This window comes from Penaeus chinensis, chromosome 29, assembly GCF_019202785.1.
Source record: "Penaeus chinensis breed Huanghai No. 1 chromosome 29, ASM1920278v2, whole genome shotgun sequence".
Lineage (NCBI taxonomy): Eukaryota > Metazoa > Arthropoda > Malacostraca > Decapoda > Penaeidae > Penaeus > Penaeus chinensis.
The window spans coordinates 32,057,427-32,074,321 of record NC_061847.1 but is presented as its reverse complement, the minus strand read 5'-3'; the positions used below and the strand labels follow the sequence as shown (position 1 = coordinate 32,074,321).

The 16,895-nt window shown below is 33.5% G+C and overlaps 3 protein-coding genes across 3 annotated transcripts in view; all 3 read right to left on the bottom strand.

Annotated features, from left to right (window-relative positions):
• LOC125040541 (uncharacterized serine-rich protein C215.13-like) overlaps positions 1-309 on the bottom strand; it is a 2,581-nt gene extending 2,272 nt beyond the window's left edge. Inside the window, exon 1 of the mRNA XM_047635128.1 lies at positions 1-309. This exon is cut by the window's left edge and continues 1,540 nt beyond it. The gene's annotated coding sequence lies outside the window, so the exon portion shown is untranslated.
• The window catches only part of LOC125040483 (serine-rich adhesin for platelets-like), a 53,246-nt gene that overhangs the window by 11,835 nt on the left and 24,516 nt on the right, over positions 1-16,895 (bottom strand). Inside the window, 1 exon segment of the mRNA XM_047635036.1 lies at positions 322-807. Coding sequence (XP_047490992.1) covers positions 322-807 — 486 coding nt within the window.
• LOC125040542 (suppressor protein SRP40-like) lies at positions 2,266-12,421 on the bottom strand. Its single transcript, XM_047635129.1, has 3 exons — positions 9,861-12,421; positions 9,528-9,749; positions 2,266-8,458 (listed from the first exon to the last, which is right to left on the bottom strand). Exons 1-3 carry the CDS (start codon positions 10,189-10,191, stop codon positions 8,175-8,177), a joined length of 837 nt encoding a protein of 278 aa, XP_047491085.1. The 5' UTR covers positions 10,192-12,421; the 3' UTR covers positions 2,266-8,174.

Sequence of the window (16,895 nt, the reverse complement as noted above, 5' to 3'; positions counted from 1 at the left end):
TCATTTCATTCACATAATTATTCATTCTTTTTTAAAAGGATTTAAACATTCAGTGTGGACTGATGTGGCTAATGAGTAAAAAGCCAAATATTTAGTTATACTTACTATTAATGAGCAGTTTTACTGAAGTGCATGAAGAATTTTTTTTTTTTTTTATCATTATTTCTTTTTTTTTGGCAAATATGTTTTTTGATATATATATACTAAATATGAATTTCATTTAAATATGTAATCATTACAGAATATGTCAAACAACTTTACCCACCAGACTTCATACAGTATTTTCTTTTGAAAAAAGAGTATTATATTTATAGTACTTACTGCTTGAGCTGGAACTGCTTGAGCTAGAACTACTTGAACTACTAGAGCTTGAGCTACTCGAACTTGAACTGCTTGAACTTGAGCTTGAACTGCTAGAACTCGAGCTTGAACTGATTGAGCTTGAGATTGAGCTTGAACTACTAGAACTCGAAGATGAGATTGAGCTGCTAGAACTCGAGCTTGAGCTTGAGCTGCTAGAACTTGAGCTTGAACTTGAACTGCTAGAACTCGAGCTTGAACTACTTGAACTTGAGCTTGAACTGCTAGAACTCGAGCTTGAACTGCTCGAGCTTGAGCTTGAACTGCTAGAACTCGAGCTTGAGCTTGAGCTGCTAGAACTCGAGCTTGAGCTTGAACTTGAGCTGCTAGAACTTGAGCTTGAACTTGAACTGCTAGAACTCGAGCTTGAACTGCTAGAACTCGAGCTGCTTGAGCTTGAGCTACTTGAGCTTGAACTTGAACTACTAGAAGATGAACTGCTTGAACCTTAAATATAAATAAATGTGTTAGAACTATGGTAAACTTTAGTTTGATTTATTTGTTTTCATTTAGATAATACTATTTGATATTAAGTTAGTTCAAAAGAGAATATTAATGATCATTTTAAACTTGCAAGATATATTTCATATATAAGAAAGAAATATATTCTGAAACAAAGAAAACAACTGGATTATCATGCATACATAGTAAATATTAGTTAATATTATTCTAAAACCCATTTTAAAAAGCTTTGAAATTAATAAATGATGTAATGCTTAAGTCAGCTCCAAGAGAAATATGCTTTTTTAAATCTGTAAAAAAATTAATAAATAAATAAAAACATTTTAATACCTGCAGCCACCTTTACACACATACCAACACACATACTCTCAGATGGTTTATAATCAAAAAGTGTAAAATACACAAAAAAATATGTTAAAGTTCTTGGGACGGCATACTTTAAATCATATTATTAAGTTAAATGAAATATATATAGATAACAAGTAACTTTTTAAGTCTGTATAAAATATCCATATCTATAAAGCTGTTATTATAGCATATGATTAGTGCTGTGAAGAATAAATTTCCTTATGAAGCTTGTGTAATGATTGGTGATACATAATAAATAATGGTAACTATTTAACACATAATAAAACAATACTTTGAAACAACTGTAAAGCTATTTTGTCTGATGGTATTGCTTGAAGTGCTGAAATAAGCCTTAGGGGTGTTATACTACTTTTGCGTTAAGCTACAGGAACATTTTAAACTTGAGCTAACTGCTTTTAATACAAAAAAAAAAAAAAAAAAAAAAAAAAGTGAAAATCAAGTAATTAAGAAGCTTTAAACCATAAAGCAGATTCATGTGTCATTAGGTTCATTACATTATGTAATATTAGGCACCATTATTCGTAAATTCATAATAAATGTGCATTAACTTATATTTACAGTATATGCTGATACTTGAAGTGGAGGAAGGAGACACATCCAAGCTTGGCTCGCCAGAATTACTAGAAGCTACACTTCTAAAACTAACTAAACTTGGGATACTGGAATAACTTGGGCTAATAGAGCCTGGAGGTAAAAAGGAAAATAATGATAGTTATTGACTTTATGCTAAAGTAAACTAATATATTAGTTGCAATAAACCACTTAAACATTAATTACTGTGCTGTAACAAGTATTCAATTAAATATTTTGGTTCTGTGAAGATCCAGAATAAGTGCTGATAATTATGAATACTGATGGCACTATGCAATAACTGAAGACCTGAAATAGTTGGGATGCTAATGCTACAACTGATATATAATATACACACACACACTCATATACATATAATAAATATCTGTATATATCTATATATATGTGTGTGTGTGTGTGTGTGTGTGTGTGTGTGTGTGTGTGTGTGTGTGTGTGTGTGTGTGTGTGTGTGTGTGTGTGTGTGTGTGTGTGTGTGTAAATACTGTTATATACACATATATATGTATATATAATATATGTAATACATATGATATATATATATATAAACTTGTATATGAATATGTATATATACATATCTATATCTATCAGTCTGTCTATCTATATACAAACTAAACTATTCATTGGCTTACAAATTTAAGCACCAAGTACAAGTATGACTTCAATTACTTACTACTATGAAATTTAAATTACTTGAAAAATATTTAAAAGGAATATAGAAATCAACCAGATAATTACATAAGGCACTGATACTTGAAGAACAGGAGAGAGAGAGATCCGGAGTCGAGAATCCAGAACAACTTGAGCAGGCTTTGCTAATACTACTTGGGCATGAACAACTCAAACTACTGCAGCCTGAATCACCATTGTCAGAGAAGCTCAAGCTTGTGGGGCTACTGGAGCTTGAGCTATTAAATCTAATAGCACTGAAGTCAACTGAATTAAAACTTGCATTACTAGAATATCCTGGACTATTTATGCCTGAAATTAACAGAAAAAAAAAATTGACTGCATATCAAAATTAAATAAGGAAATACATGATACATTTAATATAGACTGTAAATAAACAGTGTCACTATAAAATAAATCACAATGAATGTTGCAAATTTCTATTTACATAGTATGCTGACACTTGATGAAGAGGAGGCTGATAAACTTGACCTATGACTGCGAGAGGAACTGGCTCTTGAGCAGCTTGAGGATATATAACTCCCTCGACCCAAGGTACTGTCATAATACAGACTCAAGCTTGTAGGAATACCACCAATATGGGAGCCTGAACTACAAGAACTAGTGAAACTTGATATACTGGAGCATTCTGGGTTACTTGAGCCTGGTAGATGATAGTTTACTGATGTAAGAGTAGAATTGTACAATACAAATTAAGGAATTAGAAATCCTACTCTATAGCAAACTGTTGTCGATGAATTGGAAAATACTGTTTTTTTTATATATTTCAATGGAACAGTTGAACCAAAACCCATTATATAAATACATTAATTCTAAATAAAACTACAGAAACAGAGTAAATATTTACACAATATACTGATACTTGAAGAGCATGAAAGAGATACTCCTAAACTCGAACAACTTGAAGGAATAAAATTTCTTGAACCCGAACCACTGGTACTCTCGAGTTTCAAGCTCGGTGAAAAGCTATCATGAAGGTGGCCTGAACTACAGGAACTAATAAAGCTTGAAATATTGGAGTATTCTGGATAACTTGAACCTGAAGATAATTTTAAAATGTGCTATGGAGGTTAGGAAATAGGATATGGAGAGAATTGTCAAATTCACATGATTGATATTGTATGTCTTTAGAAAAGAGTAGGATGGAGGATCACTACAATATTAATGCAATAGAAATGTTCATTTACATAGTATGCTGAAACTTAAAGAGCATGAATCTGACAATCTTGAACTATGACTGTGATAGGATAGGTAGGATATAGTACTCCTTAGACTTGAGTCTTTACCATTATAGATACTCTAAGTAGAGGGAATGACTGTTTGAACTACAAGAACTAAGCAAGCTTGCTATTCCAGACTACTTGAGCCTGAAGATAATTCAATATTGTAATGTTAAAATCAGCATATGTGGTATTATCCTACAGGATGGTGTATTGTTGGTTGTTGATTGAATCAGGAAATATAATGCATTCTTCACATAAATCTGCTCAAGCTACCTAAAACTAAAGACAGAATTTATCAATAGAAAGATGCCTAAATAAAACTACCATGAAAGAGTAGATATTTACACAATATACTGAGGCTTGAAGAACACGAGAGAGATATTCCTGGACTCGAGCAACTTGAAGATATGAAACTCCTTGAACCAGAAACACTGGAACTCTGGAGTCTCAAACTAGGTGAAAAGTTGTCATGAAGGGAGCCTGAACTACAGGAACTAATAAAGCTTGAGGTATTGGAGTATTCCTGGAAACTTGAGCCTGATGAGAGTTTAATGGTGTGAAATGGCAGAAAATAAAGTATGGCCTACTCTAGTTATTGACAAAATTATCAAATATATTATAAAAATGTGAGATCTAATCACAGTTAATGAAAGAATTCTTCTACACAACAAAATCATATCTATCCTACAAAACGAAATCCCCACAGTATGACTGCAGTAAAAGTGCATTTACATAGTATGCTGATACTTGAGGAGCATGAGGCTGCAAAACTTGACCTATTGCTTCTAGAGGAATTGGCTCTTGAGTAGCTTGAGGACACAAAACTTCCTGAGATTGAGTTACTGATACTAGAAACACTCATGGAAGATGAAAGATTGTCACTGTGGAATCCTGAACTACAAGAACTGCTGAGGCTTGATACGCTGGAGAATTCTGGACTACAAGAACCTGAGAATAGTATAAAACTGTAATGGTGGTATTAAGGACATGATACAATATATATTAGTTGTGATTTTAGTTATAAATATTAGAAATGCAGAGGATAGAAAAATAAGGAAAAATTACGTAGATTAAATTGATGCTAAAGTTGCACTGACTACTCATTTTCTGAAATATTACCTCTTTATATATAATAATTGGTTTGTTTGTTTTTAAATATATCTAAATTTACAAATTTTATAAAGAATTACATGTTATGCTGAAACTTGAAGAGCAGGAGGGTGACAGACTTGGGCTATTTAAGCTGACATCATTTGAACTGCAGGAACTTGTAGTACCTGAACTTCTGTAGCTACTGGGAGCTATATTTTCTGAGCAACTAGAGCTTAATAAACTTGAAGAAATTGGAATAAAGGCAGAGGAAAGGCTTGAGATTGAACCTGCAGAAAATCGTTAAGTTAAATATTTCAGATGTGATACATATTTAAGAAAAGATAATTATCAGAAGTGTTTATTTTGAGATACTTGATTTATTATTGATATATTATTTTTTATTGTGATATATACACCTAACAGCATATACAGCAATGGAAACCAAATATTGCACACTGAACTTTCACTGAAGGTTAGAAAAAAACAGCAAAAAAACTACAACAAAGGCAGAACCTACTTGAACTACCATACATGGAACTGCTAGAAATGTAAGAACTTGACACCCTAGAACTCCTTGTCTCCTCTAAACCTACATAACTTCTAGAACCTGGTCTCTTGAAACTTTCTTGATTCCCCAGTAATTCCCCACTAATAATGACTGAAATGCTAGAGCTACTACTTCTGGAACTCCGTGAAAGTGAACCTGTAGAGAGAACGTCAGAACATTGAGACTCCATAAGACAAATACTATATCAGGTTGTTGTTTCAGACTAGAAATTATAAGAAACATAAACTATGAATATAAAGAGTAAATTGTGCAAATACAATGAAATATAAGATAGGGTTAATCAGATGATTTTAAGCTTGAGTTCTTAATGCTTGAAAGAGAGATGACAAAGATTAAACTGCTTGAGCTAATAAACTATGACTACTGAAATAGCTGTAAACAGTAATGCAAGACTTTTTAAAACCACTTTGTAGCCACTAAAACCAACACTGCAGCTAAAGTTGAAGAATAACTTTGAATTTAGAAAATATAACTACAAGATTTACTAGAATTTACTTTTTATGCTGACACTTGAAGAACAAGATAGGGATGAGATACTGTCTGATCTTGGTTCTAAGTCCCTTGAACTGATACAGTCTGAACTCTCAGAACTGAATAAACTCAAACTACTGGAACTACTGAAACTGGGGCTTCTTGAGCAGCTGTAGATTGAGATACTTGAGCTGCTAGATGTTGATATACTAGCACACCTAGGGTTAATACTTGATGCACTTGAAACTGAACCTGAAGACAAAAAATAAATTCAAATGCTAGTATACATCAGGAACTGAGGTTCAAACCACTAGACAAAATATATATGCTACATTATAAATAACATTCCAATTAGGTTAATTATCTGCTGGCTGTGGAAAGATGTGCAATGCACCTGAGGTTAAGACTGAATCTTGAGTAGTATGTAAATTAGAAAAAAAATAATAATAAAAACTCTTCTTGCTCATATATGACGTCAAAAAAGGGAAAATACAATTATAACCATGTTTTGAAAATAAACATTACTTGTGAGGGCACTTGAACAGGGTTTACTGGAAATGCTACTTGATTCTGAGCTCAAACTATGCTCTGAGCTGCTGATGAAGTTTGGAGTGACAGGTGCAATGAAACTTGAACTTATACTACTGAAGATTGAGAAACTTGGGCTTGTGGAGTTACTAGAAATTGAGTTATTTGAATAACTGGAGAGTGGAAGAGGTGAATAACTTGAATTAAATCTGGGAATGCCTGAAGTTGAACCTAAAGGAAAATATGAAAAAAAAAAAAAAAAATTAAAAAACCTTCAAGCACAGTTTTAGTATAAAATATATTCTTATATATTTCCCAAAATCAAAATATGCCTAAAAAAAATAAAATAATAGTGAGGATATTAGAAATGCTAAATAATACAGATCTTATCATATAACATTTATACAACTATTTACTTTTTATGCTGAGACTTGAAGAGCATGATAAGGATGTGATGCTGGATCTGCCGTCTGATCTCAATTCTAAGTCCCCTGAACTAATGCACCTTGAACTCACAGAACTAAATAAACTCAAACTATTGGAACTACTGAAACTCTGGCTACTTGAGCAACTGTAGAATGAGATACTTGAGCTCCTAGTTGTTGATATACTTGAACAACTAAGGCTAAAACTTGATCCACTTGAAAATGAACCTGAAGATAAAAGAATAAATTTGCAGGGTTGATGTAGAGGTTAAAACCACAGACCAAAAATCCATACATTCCATGGCAAATGACTTTCCAATTGAAATTCCAACGACATAGATACCTAATGCAATTAAGAGAAGAAAGACCTATGGAGGAAATTAATAACTAAAACTAGGACTGATTCTGAACCGGAAGGCAAAGCACTATTTTACAGCATTAAGAAGGACATTTTTTTTTCACATATACTTTGCATATCTATACACTCACACACTGGAAAAGCAAAATAATATAACTACAACTCTACAAATAATATTTACTTTTTATGGTGTCTGATCTTGGTTCTAAGTCTCCTGAACTGATGCAGTTTAAGGAACTGAATAAACTCAAACTACTGGAACAACTCAGGCTACTTAAGCAACTGCAGAATGAGATACTTGAGCTGCTAGACTTTAATGTACTAGAACTGCTAGAGCTAATACTTGATCCACTCGAAATTGAACCTGAAGACAAAAATCAATTGAATATGCTAGTAAGCAATAAGGACAAAGGCTCAAACCACAAATCAAAACTAAAAATTTCATTGAGAATACCTTTTTCATCAGTGTCTCTTAGGTGTTTAAAAGTATATTTTTCTATGATTTTAACACAAACTATTTTCCGTGTAAGAAAGGATAAAAAAGTAAGGAAGAATACAGTTTAAAATATTTTCAGCTTCACTAAATGAATGTCATAAATCAAGAAATTTGTGACTATTGTATTGGTATCATATTTTTAATTACACAAATGAAAAGGAACATTACTTAGAATAGCCCTTGAACAGGAAGATGGAGCTACACTACTGGCAGTGTTACTTGATTCAGAGTTCAAACTACTCTCAAAGTTGCTGATAGAGCTTGGAGTGATAGATGGAATGATGCTTGAACTTATGCTACTGAAGATTGAGAAACTGGGGCTTGTGAAGCTTCTAGATATTGAGTTATTTGAACCACTGGAGCATGGAAGAACTGAATAACTTGGACTAGGACTTGGAATATCTGAAGCTGAACCTAAAGATTGAAAATGAAGAGCTATAATAAAAAAAATCATTCATAAACCTACAAAAAGGACATTTCACTATGAAAATATATTCTGAAATTAGATGTAATGAGCTCACATTCTAAGAACATTAACAACACATTATAGTGTAAATACTAAATGATTCAGATGTAACAGTATAAATGCAACAAAAGAACATTTACTTTTTATGCTGACACTTGAAGAACAAGATAAGGAAGAGGTGCTGGATCCACTGTCTGATCTTGATCCTATTTCTCCTGAACTTACAGAACTGAATAAACTCAAACTACTGGAGCTACTGAAACTCTGACTACTTGAGCAGCTGTAGAATGAGATACTTGAGCTGCTAGATTCTGATATGCTAGAACAGCTGGGGTTAATACTTGATCCACTTGAAACTGAACCTGAAGATGAAAAGTGAATGCAACAATGCCAGTACGTATCAAGTATTTTACATATCTATACACTCATAAACTGGAAAAGCAAAATTATATAACTACACTACTAATATTTACTTTTTATGCTGACACTTGAAGAACAAGATAGGGATGAGATACTGGATTTGCTGTCTGATCTTGGTTCCAAGTCCCCTGGACTAATGCAGCTTGAACTCAAGGAACTGAATAAACTCAAACTACTGGAACAACTCAGGCTACTTAAGCAACTGCAGAATGAGATACTTGAGCTGCTAGACTCTGATATACTTGTACTACTAGAGCTTATACTTGATCTGCTTGGAATTGAACCTGAAGACAAAAAACATTTGGAAATGCTAGTAAGCATCAAGGACAAAGGCTCAAACCACAAATCAAAATGTAAAAATTTCATTGAAAATACCTTTTTCATCAGTGTCTCTTACGTGTTCAAAAGTATAATGTGCCCTGATTTAAATACAAACTATTTTCCGGGTCAGAAATAAAAAAGTAAGGAAGAATACAGTTAAAAATATTTTAAGATTCACTAAATAAATAAAGATATTTGTGACTATTGTATTGGTATCATATTTTTAATTACACAAATGAAAAGGAACATTACTTAGAATAGCCCTTGAACAGGAAGATGGAGCTACACTACTGGCAGTGTTACTTGATTCAGAGTTCAAACTACTCTCAAAGTTGCTGATAGAGCTTGGAGTGATAGATGGAATGATGCTTGAACTTATGCTACTGAAGATTGAGAAACTGGGGCTTGTGAAGCTTCTAGATATTGAGTTATTTGAACCACTGGAGCATGGAAGAACTGAATAACTTGGACTAGGACTTGGAATATCTGAAGCTGAACCTAAAGATTGAAAATGAAGAGCTATAATAAAAAAAATCATTCATAAACCTACAAAAAGGACATTTCACTATGAAAATATATTCTGAAATTAGATGTAATGAGCTCACATTCTAAGAACATTAACAACACATTATAGTGTAAATACTAAATGATTCAGATGTAACAGTATAAATGCAACAAAAGAACATTTACTTTTTATGCTGACACTTGAAGAACAAGATAAGGAAGAGGTGCTGGATCCACTGTCTGATCTTGATCCTATTTCTCCTGAACTTACAGAACTGAATAAACTCAAACTACTGGAGCTACTGAAACTCTGACTACTTGAGCAGCTGTAGAATGAGATACTTGAGCTGCTAGATTCTGATATGCTAGAACAGCTGGGGTTAATACTTGATCCACTTGAAACTGAACCTGAAGATGAAAAGTGAATGCAACAATGCCAGTAAGTATCAAGTATTTTACATATCTATACACTCATAAACTGGAAAAGCAAAATTATATAACTACACTACTAATATTTACTTTTTATGCTGACACTTGAAGAACAAGATAGGGATGAGATACTGGATTTGCTGTCTGATCTTGGTTCCAAGTCCCCTGGACTAATGCAGCTTGAACTCAAGGAACTGAATAAACTCAAACTACTGGAACAACTCAGGCTACTTAAGCAACTGCAGAATGAGATACTTGAGCTGCTAGACTCTGATATACTTGTACTACTAGAGCTTATACTTGATCCGCTTGGAATTGAACCTGAAGACAAAAACCATTTGGAAATGCTAGTAAGCATCAAGGACAAAGGCTCAAACCACAAATCAAAATGTAAAAATTTCATTGAAAATACCTTTTTCATCAGTGTCTCTTACGTGTTCAAAAGTATAATGTGCCCTGATTTAAATACAAACTATTTTCCGGGTCAGAAATAAAAAAGTAAGGAAGAATACAGTTAAAAATATTTTAAGATTCACTAAATAAATAAAGATATTTGTGACTATTGTATTGGTATCATATTTTTAATTACACAAATGAAAAGGAACATTACTTAGAATAGCCCTTGAACAGGAAGATGGAGCTACACTACTGGCAGTGTTACTTGATTCAGAGTTCAAACTACTCTCTAAGTTGCTGATAGAGCTTGGAGTGATAGATGGAATGATGCTTGAACTTATGCTACTGAAGATTGAGAAACTGGGGCTTGTGAAGCTTCTAGATATTGAGTTATTTGAACCACTGGAGCATGGAAGAACTGAATAACTTGGACTAGGACTTGGAATATCTGAAGCTGAACCTAAGGATTGAAAATGAAAAGCTATAATAAAAAAAATCATTCATAAACCTACAAAAAGGACATTTCACTATGAAAATATATTCTGAAATTAGATGTAATGAGCTCACATTCTAAGAACATTAACAACACATTATAGTGTAAATACTAAATGATTCAGATGTAACAGTATAAATGCAACAAAAGAACATTTACTTTTTATGCTGACACTTGAAGAACAAGATAAGGAAGAGGTGCTGGATCCACTGTCTGATCTTGATCCTATTTCTCCTGAACTTACAGAACTGAATAAACTCAAACTACTGGAGCTACTGAAACTCTGACTACTTGAGCAGCTGTAGAATGAGATACTTGAGCTGCTAGATTCTGATATGCTAGAACAGCTAGGGTTAATACTTGATCCACTTGAAACTGAACCTGAAGATGAAAAGTGAATGCAACAATGCCAGTACGTATCAAGTATTTTACATATCTATACACTCATAAACTGGAAAAGCAAAATTATATAACTACACTACTAATATTTACTTTTTATGCTGACACTTGAAGAACAAGATAGGGATGAGATACTGGATTTGCTGTCTGATCTTGGTTCCAAGTCCCCTGGACTAATGCAGCTTGAACTCAAGGAACTGAATAAACTCAAACTACTGGAACAACTCAGGCTACTTAAGCAACTGCAGAATGAGATACTTGAGCTGCTAGACTCTGATATACTTGTACTACTAGAGCTAATACTTGATCCGCTTGGAATTGAACCTGAAGACAAAAAACATTTGAAAATGCTAGTAAGCATCAAGGACAAAGGCTCAAACCACAAATCAAAATGTAAAAATTTCATTGAAAATACCTTTTTCATTAGTGTCTTTTAGGTGTTCAAAAGTATAATGTGCCCTGATTTAAATACAAACTATTTTCCGGGTCAGAAATAAAAAAGTAAGGAAGAATACAGTTAAAAACATTTTAAGATTCACTAAATAAATAAAGATATCTGTGACTATTGTATTGGTATCATATTTTTAATTACACAAATGAAAAGGAGCATTACTTAGAATAGCCCTTGAACAGGAAGATGGAGCTATACTACTGGCAGTGTTACTTGATTCAGAGTTCAAACTACTCTCTAAGTTGCTGATAGAGCTTGGAGTGATAGATGGAATGATGCTTGAACTTATGCTACTGAAGATTGAGAAACTGGGGCTTGTGAAGCTTCTAGATATTGAGTTATTTGAACCACTGGAGCATGGAAGAACTGAATAACTTGGACTAGGACTTGGAATATCTGAAGTTGAACCTAAGGATTGAAAATGAAGAGCTATAATAAAAAAGATCATTCATAAACCTACTAATAGGACATTTCACTATGAAAATATATTCTGAAATTAGATGTAATGAGCTTACATTCTAAGAACATTAACAACACATTATAGTGTAAATACCAAATGATTCAGATGTAACAGTATAAATGCAACAAAAGAACATTTACTTTTTATGCTGACACTTGAAGAACAAGATAAGGAAGAGGTGCTGGATCCACTGTCTGATCTTGATCCTATTTCTCCTGAACTTACAGAACTGAATAAACTCAAACTACTGGAACTACTGAAACTCTGACTACTTGAGCAGCTGTAGAATGAGATACTTGAGCTGCTAGACTCTGATATGCTAGAACAGCTAGGGTTAATGCTTGATCCACTTGAAACTGAACCTGAAGATGAAAAGTGAATGCAACAATGCCAGTACGTATCAAGTATTTTACATATCTATACACTCATAAACTGGAAAAGCAAAATTATATAACTACACTACTAATATTCACTTTTTATGCTGACACTTGAAGAACAAGATAGGGATGAGATACTGGATTTGCTGTCTGATCTTGGTTCCAAGTCCCCTGGACTAATGCAGCTTGAACTCAAGGAACTGAATAAACTCAAACTACTGGAACAACTCAGGCTACTTAAGCAACTGCAGAATGAGATACTTGAGCTGCTAGACTCTGATATACTAGGACTGATACAGCTAAAACTTGATCCACTTGAAACGGAACCTGAAGACGAAAATCAATTGAAAATGCTAGTAAGCATCAAGGACAAAGGCTCTAATCACAAATCAAAATGTAAAAATTTCATTGGGAATACCTTGTGCCATGATTTAGAACAAACTATTATCTGGGTAACAAATGAAGAAAGAGTAAGGAAGAATACAGTTAAAAATAGTTTCAGCTTCACTAAATCAATAATAAATCAAGATATTTGTGACTATTGTATTGGTAACACATTTTTAATCACGAATATAAAAAGGAATATTACTTAGAATAGCCATTGAACAGGGAGATGGAGCTACACTACTGGCAGTGCTACTTGATCCAGAGCTCAAGTTCTTTATAGAGCTTGGGGTGATAGATGGGATGATGCTTGAACTTATGCTACTGAAGATTAAGAAACTTGGACCAATGAAGCTGCTAGATATTGAGGTATTTGAAACACTGGAGCATGGGAGAACTGAATAACTTGGATTTAGACTTGGAATACCTGAAGCTGAACCTAAAGATTGAAATTGAAGCTATAATAAAAAAATATCATCCATAAACCTACAAATAGGACATATTAAGATATGTTATAGTGTAAATACCAAATTATTCATAAATGCAACAAAAGAACATTTACTTTTTATGCTGACACTTGAAGAACAAGATAGGGATGAGATGCTGGATTCACTGTCTGATCTTGATCCTATTTCTCCTGAACTTACAGAACTGAATAAACTCAAACTACTGGAACTACTGAAACTCTGACTACTTGAGCAGCTGTAGAATGAGATACTTGAGCTGCTAGACTCTGATATGCTAGAACAGCTAGGGTTTATACTTGATCCACTTGAAACTGAACCTGAAGATGAAAAAATAATTTAATAATGCTTGTTTGTATCAAATATTGAGGATATAACTGCTGATCAAAATGTATATACTTCACTGGGGATACCATTCAAATCAAATGGTGTCTCTAGGGTGTTGAAAGATATAATATACACAAATTTAAAACTAAAACCTGAGTAGCATTGCAATATAAGAAAATAGGATCTGACTAGTGAATGATGAAAAGGGGTGAATACAGTTATAATCCATGTCTAGAGCTTCATTAAATTAATGTAATAAGTCAAGATACTTGTGACCATGTATTAGCATCACATTTCCCATTACAAAAATGAAAAGAAACATTACTTGTTATAACTCTTGAAGAGGAAGATGAAGGTAAACCACTGACAATGCTACTTGATTCAGAGCTCAAACTAATTTCTAAGCTGATTATAGTACTTGGAGTAATAGATGGAATGATGCTTGAACTTAAACTACTGAAGATTGGGAAATGGCTTGTGGATTTGCTAGAGACTGACTTATTTGAGCCACTGGAGCATGGGAGAGCTGAATAACTTGGACTAAGACTGGGAATACCCAAAGCTGAACCTAAAAGAATGATTGAAATCGAAAAGTTATGATAAAAAGAAAGTTTTACACCTACAAATAGGACATTTCACTATGAAAATATATTCAGAAATTCTGATGTAGAATGTAAATAAACATTTACTTTTTATGCTGATACTTGAAGAACAAGATAGAGATGAGATGCTGGATTTGTTGCCCAACCTTGATCCTATTTCTCCTGAACTCACAGAATTGAATAAACTACTGGAACTATTGAAACTCTGGTCCCTTGAGCAACCATTGTTGAATAAGATACTCGAGCTGCTAGACTTTGATATACTAGAACAGCTAGGACTAATACTTGATCCACTTGAAACTGAACCTGAAGATGAAAAAGGAATTCAACAATGGTACTATATACCAAGTCCCACAGCTCAAACTTCAAATCAACATCTGTATACTTCATTGGGAATACCATGTCTCTTAGGTGTTGAAAGATAAATGTACCCAGATTTAGAACTGAAACTTGAGTAGTAATGTAATTAAAGAAAATGTTATCTGGCTAGTGAATGATGACAAAGAAAGACTACAGTTAAATATATTCTAAGCTTCACTAAATCAATGTAATGAATCAAGATATTTGTGATTATTACATAAGTAATACATTCTCAATTACAAAAATTAAAAGGAACATTACTTATAATAGCCCTTGAAGAGGAAGATGGAGGCAAACTACTGGCAATGTTACTTGGTTCTGAGCTCATACTACTCTCTAAGCTGCTAATAGAGCTTGGAGTGATAGATGTTATGATGCTTGAACTTATGCAACTGATGATTGAGAAACTTGGGCTTGTGGAGCTCCTAGAGATTGAGTTATTTAAACCACTAGAACATGGAAGGGCTGAATAACTTGGACTAAGACTGGATATGCGTAAAGTTGAACCTAAAAGAATGATTATAATGGAAAAGCTATAAACAAGAAAGTTCATAAATCTGTAAATAATACATTTCAGTATGTAAAGAAACGTGATAATTTAAATATCGAATGATTCAGATGTAACACCATAAAAGCAATGGAATTTACTTTTTATGCTGACACTTGAAGAACAACACAAGGATAAGATGCTGGATACGCTGTCTGATCTTGATCCTAATTCTCCTGAGCTCATAGAACAGAATAAACTCAAACTGAAACTCTGGCTACTTGAGCAACTGTAGAATGCGATACTTGAGTTTCTAGACTCTGATATGCTAGAACTAAAGCAAATACTCGATTCACTTGAAACTGATCCTGAAGATGGAAAGAAAAAGATCAAAGAACTAATATATATCAAATATCAAGCTGAAGCAACAGCTGAACAATTCAGAAATTCCCTTGTAATCTAAAGATAATAAGGAATATATGTAAGAATGCAGTGACAGCTGACCACATTTTTGTTTCAGAAAAATTATATGATGAATTATGATATGATCATTCATTTAACATCGTATCACAGAATTGGAAATGGACATTACTTTTGGTGACACATGATGAAGAGAGTAGAGATAAACTATCAGAAAGGCTACTTGATTCTGAACTGAAGACACTCTTCATGCTGGAGCTTGGACTGACTGAATTGATATAACTGAAGACAGAAACACTTGAGCAACTAGAGATTGAGCTGCTGGAGCAAGGGAGACCTGAATAACTTGGACTATGACTGGAAATGCTTGAAGCTGTACCTGAAGGGAGACCTAATTATTCGAGCATCAAAAAAGAAAAGTTCTTAAGCCTAATTTCTAAAAATACACACTATTCCTCAAGTATACGAGTGACAAATACTACATACTGCGAAGTTATACAACTAAACACTTATTAAAAGAGGTAAAGAAGCTTGAACTACATTTATTAATGTAGACTGAGGCACTTGAGCTTCTGGAGTAACTAGAGATTGAACTCTCTGAACTGCTGGAGCTTGGCAGAACTGGATAGCTTGAACATAGACTGGGAATGCCTGAAGATGATCCTGAAGGAAGTTGTGAAGAAGGGAAGTTGATAAACCTGCCACTAGTAAGTTTCAGTTTTTACATATAGTTTATAAAGATAATATTCTAAGAGCATTGAAGACATAATGTACAGGAAGTGTTATGAGAGATATTTAACAACAACTGCACTCTGTAAGTGATATTTACTTTTTCTGGTTGCACTTGAGGAAGATGCAGAAAAAATGCCAGATTTTCTGTCTGAGCTTCGTTCTAAGTTCACCGAACTGACATAACTTGAACTCTTGGAACTGATTAAGCTAAAACTACTGCAACTACAGATACTTAGGCTACATGCGCTACTGTAGCTTAAGAAACTTAAGCTTCCAAAATCTGTTAAACTAGAACAAGTAATACTTGGTCCACTTGAAATTGAACCTGAAGATGAAAAAAAAAAAAAAGTAATGACAACAAAACCTGAGCTCAAAAGTACATTTATATATACCAAAGGAACTCCAGAATACATGATAACAGTTATGATTCACTTAAGTAAAACTTTTGATCACAGACTCGATGATAGAATGATCTAGATTTTTAGCTTATAAGTGTAACAAAAAATCAATAAAGGATCTACTTATTTTCATGAATAATCTATAAATATGATATTTGTCCACATAACTGTTATGATGAAAATGAATATTACTTGTGAAAACACTTGAAGATGAGGAAGGAGGCAAAATACTGGAAATGCCATTGGAGTTTGAGCTCAGGTTACTTTCTGTGATGGAGCTTGGACTGGTAGAAGTATTGAAGCTTGAACTACTTTGACTACTGGGGGCTGTGATGCTTAGGCTTCTGGAGCTACCAGATATCAAGGTGTTTGAAC

Coding starts and splice junctions, on each gene's coding strand:
- LOC125040542 (XM_047635129.1), bottom strand. CDS start 10,191: ATGAAAAAGGTATTTTCAATGAAATTTTTACATTTTGATTTGTGGTTT. Junction 9,750..9,860: donor TTCAAGTGTCAGCATAAAAA/GTAAATATTAGT, acceptor TTTCATCTTCAG/GTTCAGTTTCAAGTGGATCA. Junction 8,459..9,527: donor TTCAAGTGTCAGCATAAAAA/GTAAATGTTCTT, acceptor TTTCATCTTCAG/GTTCAGTTTCAAGTGGATCA.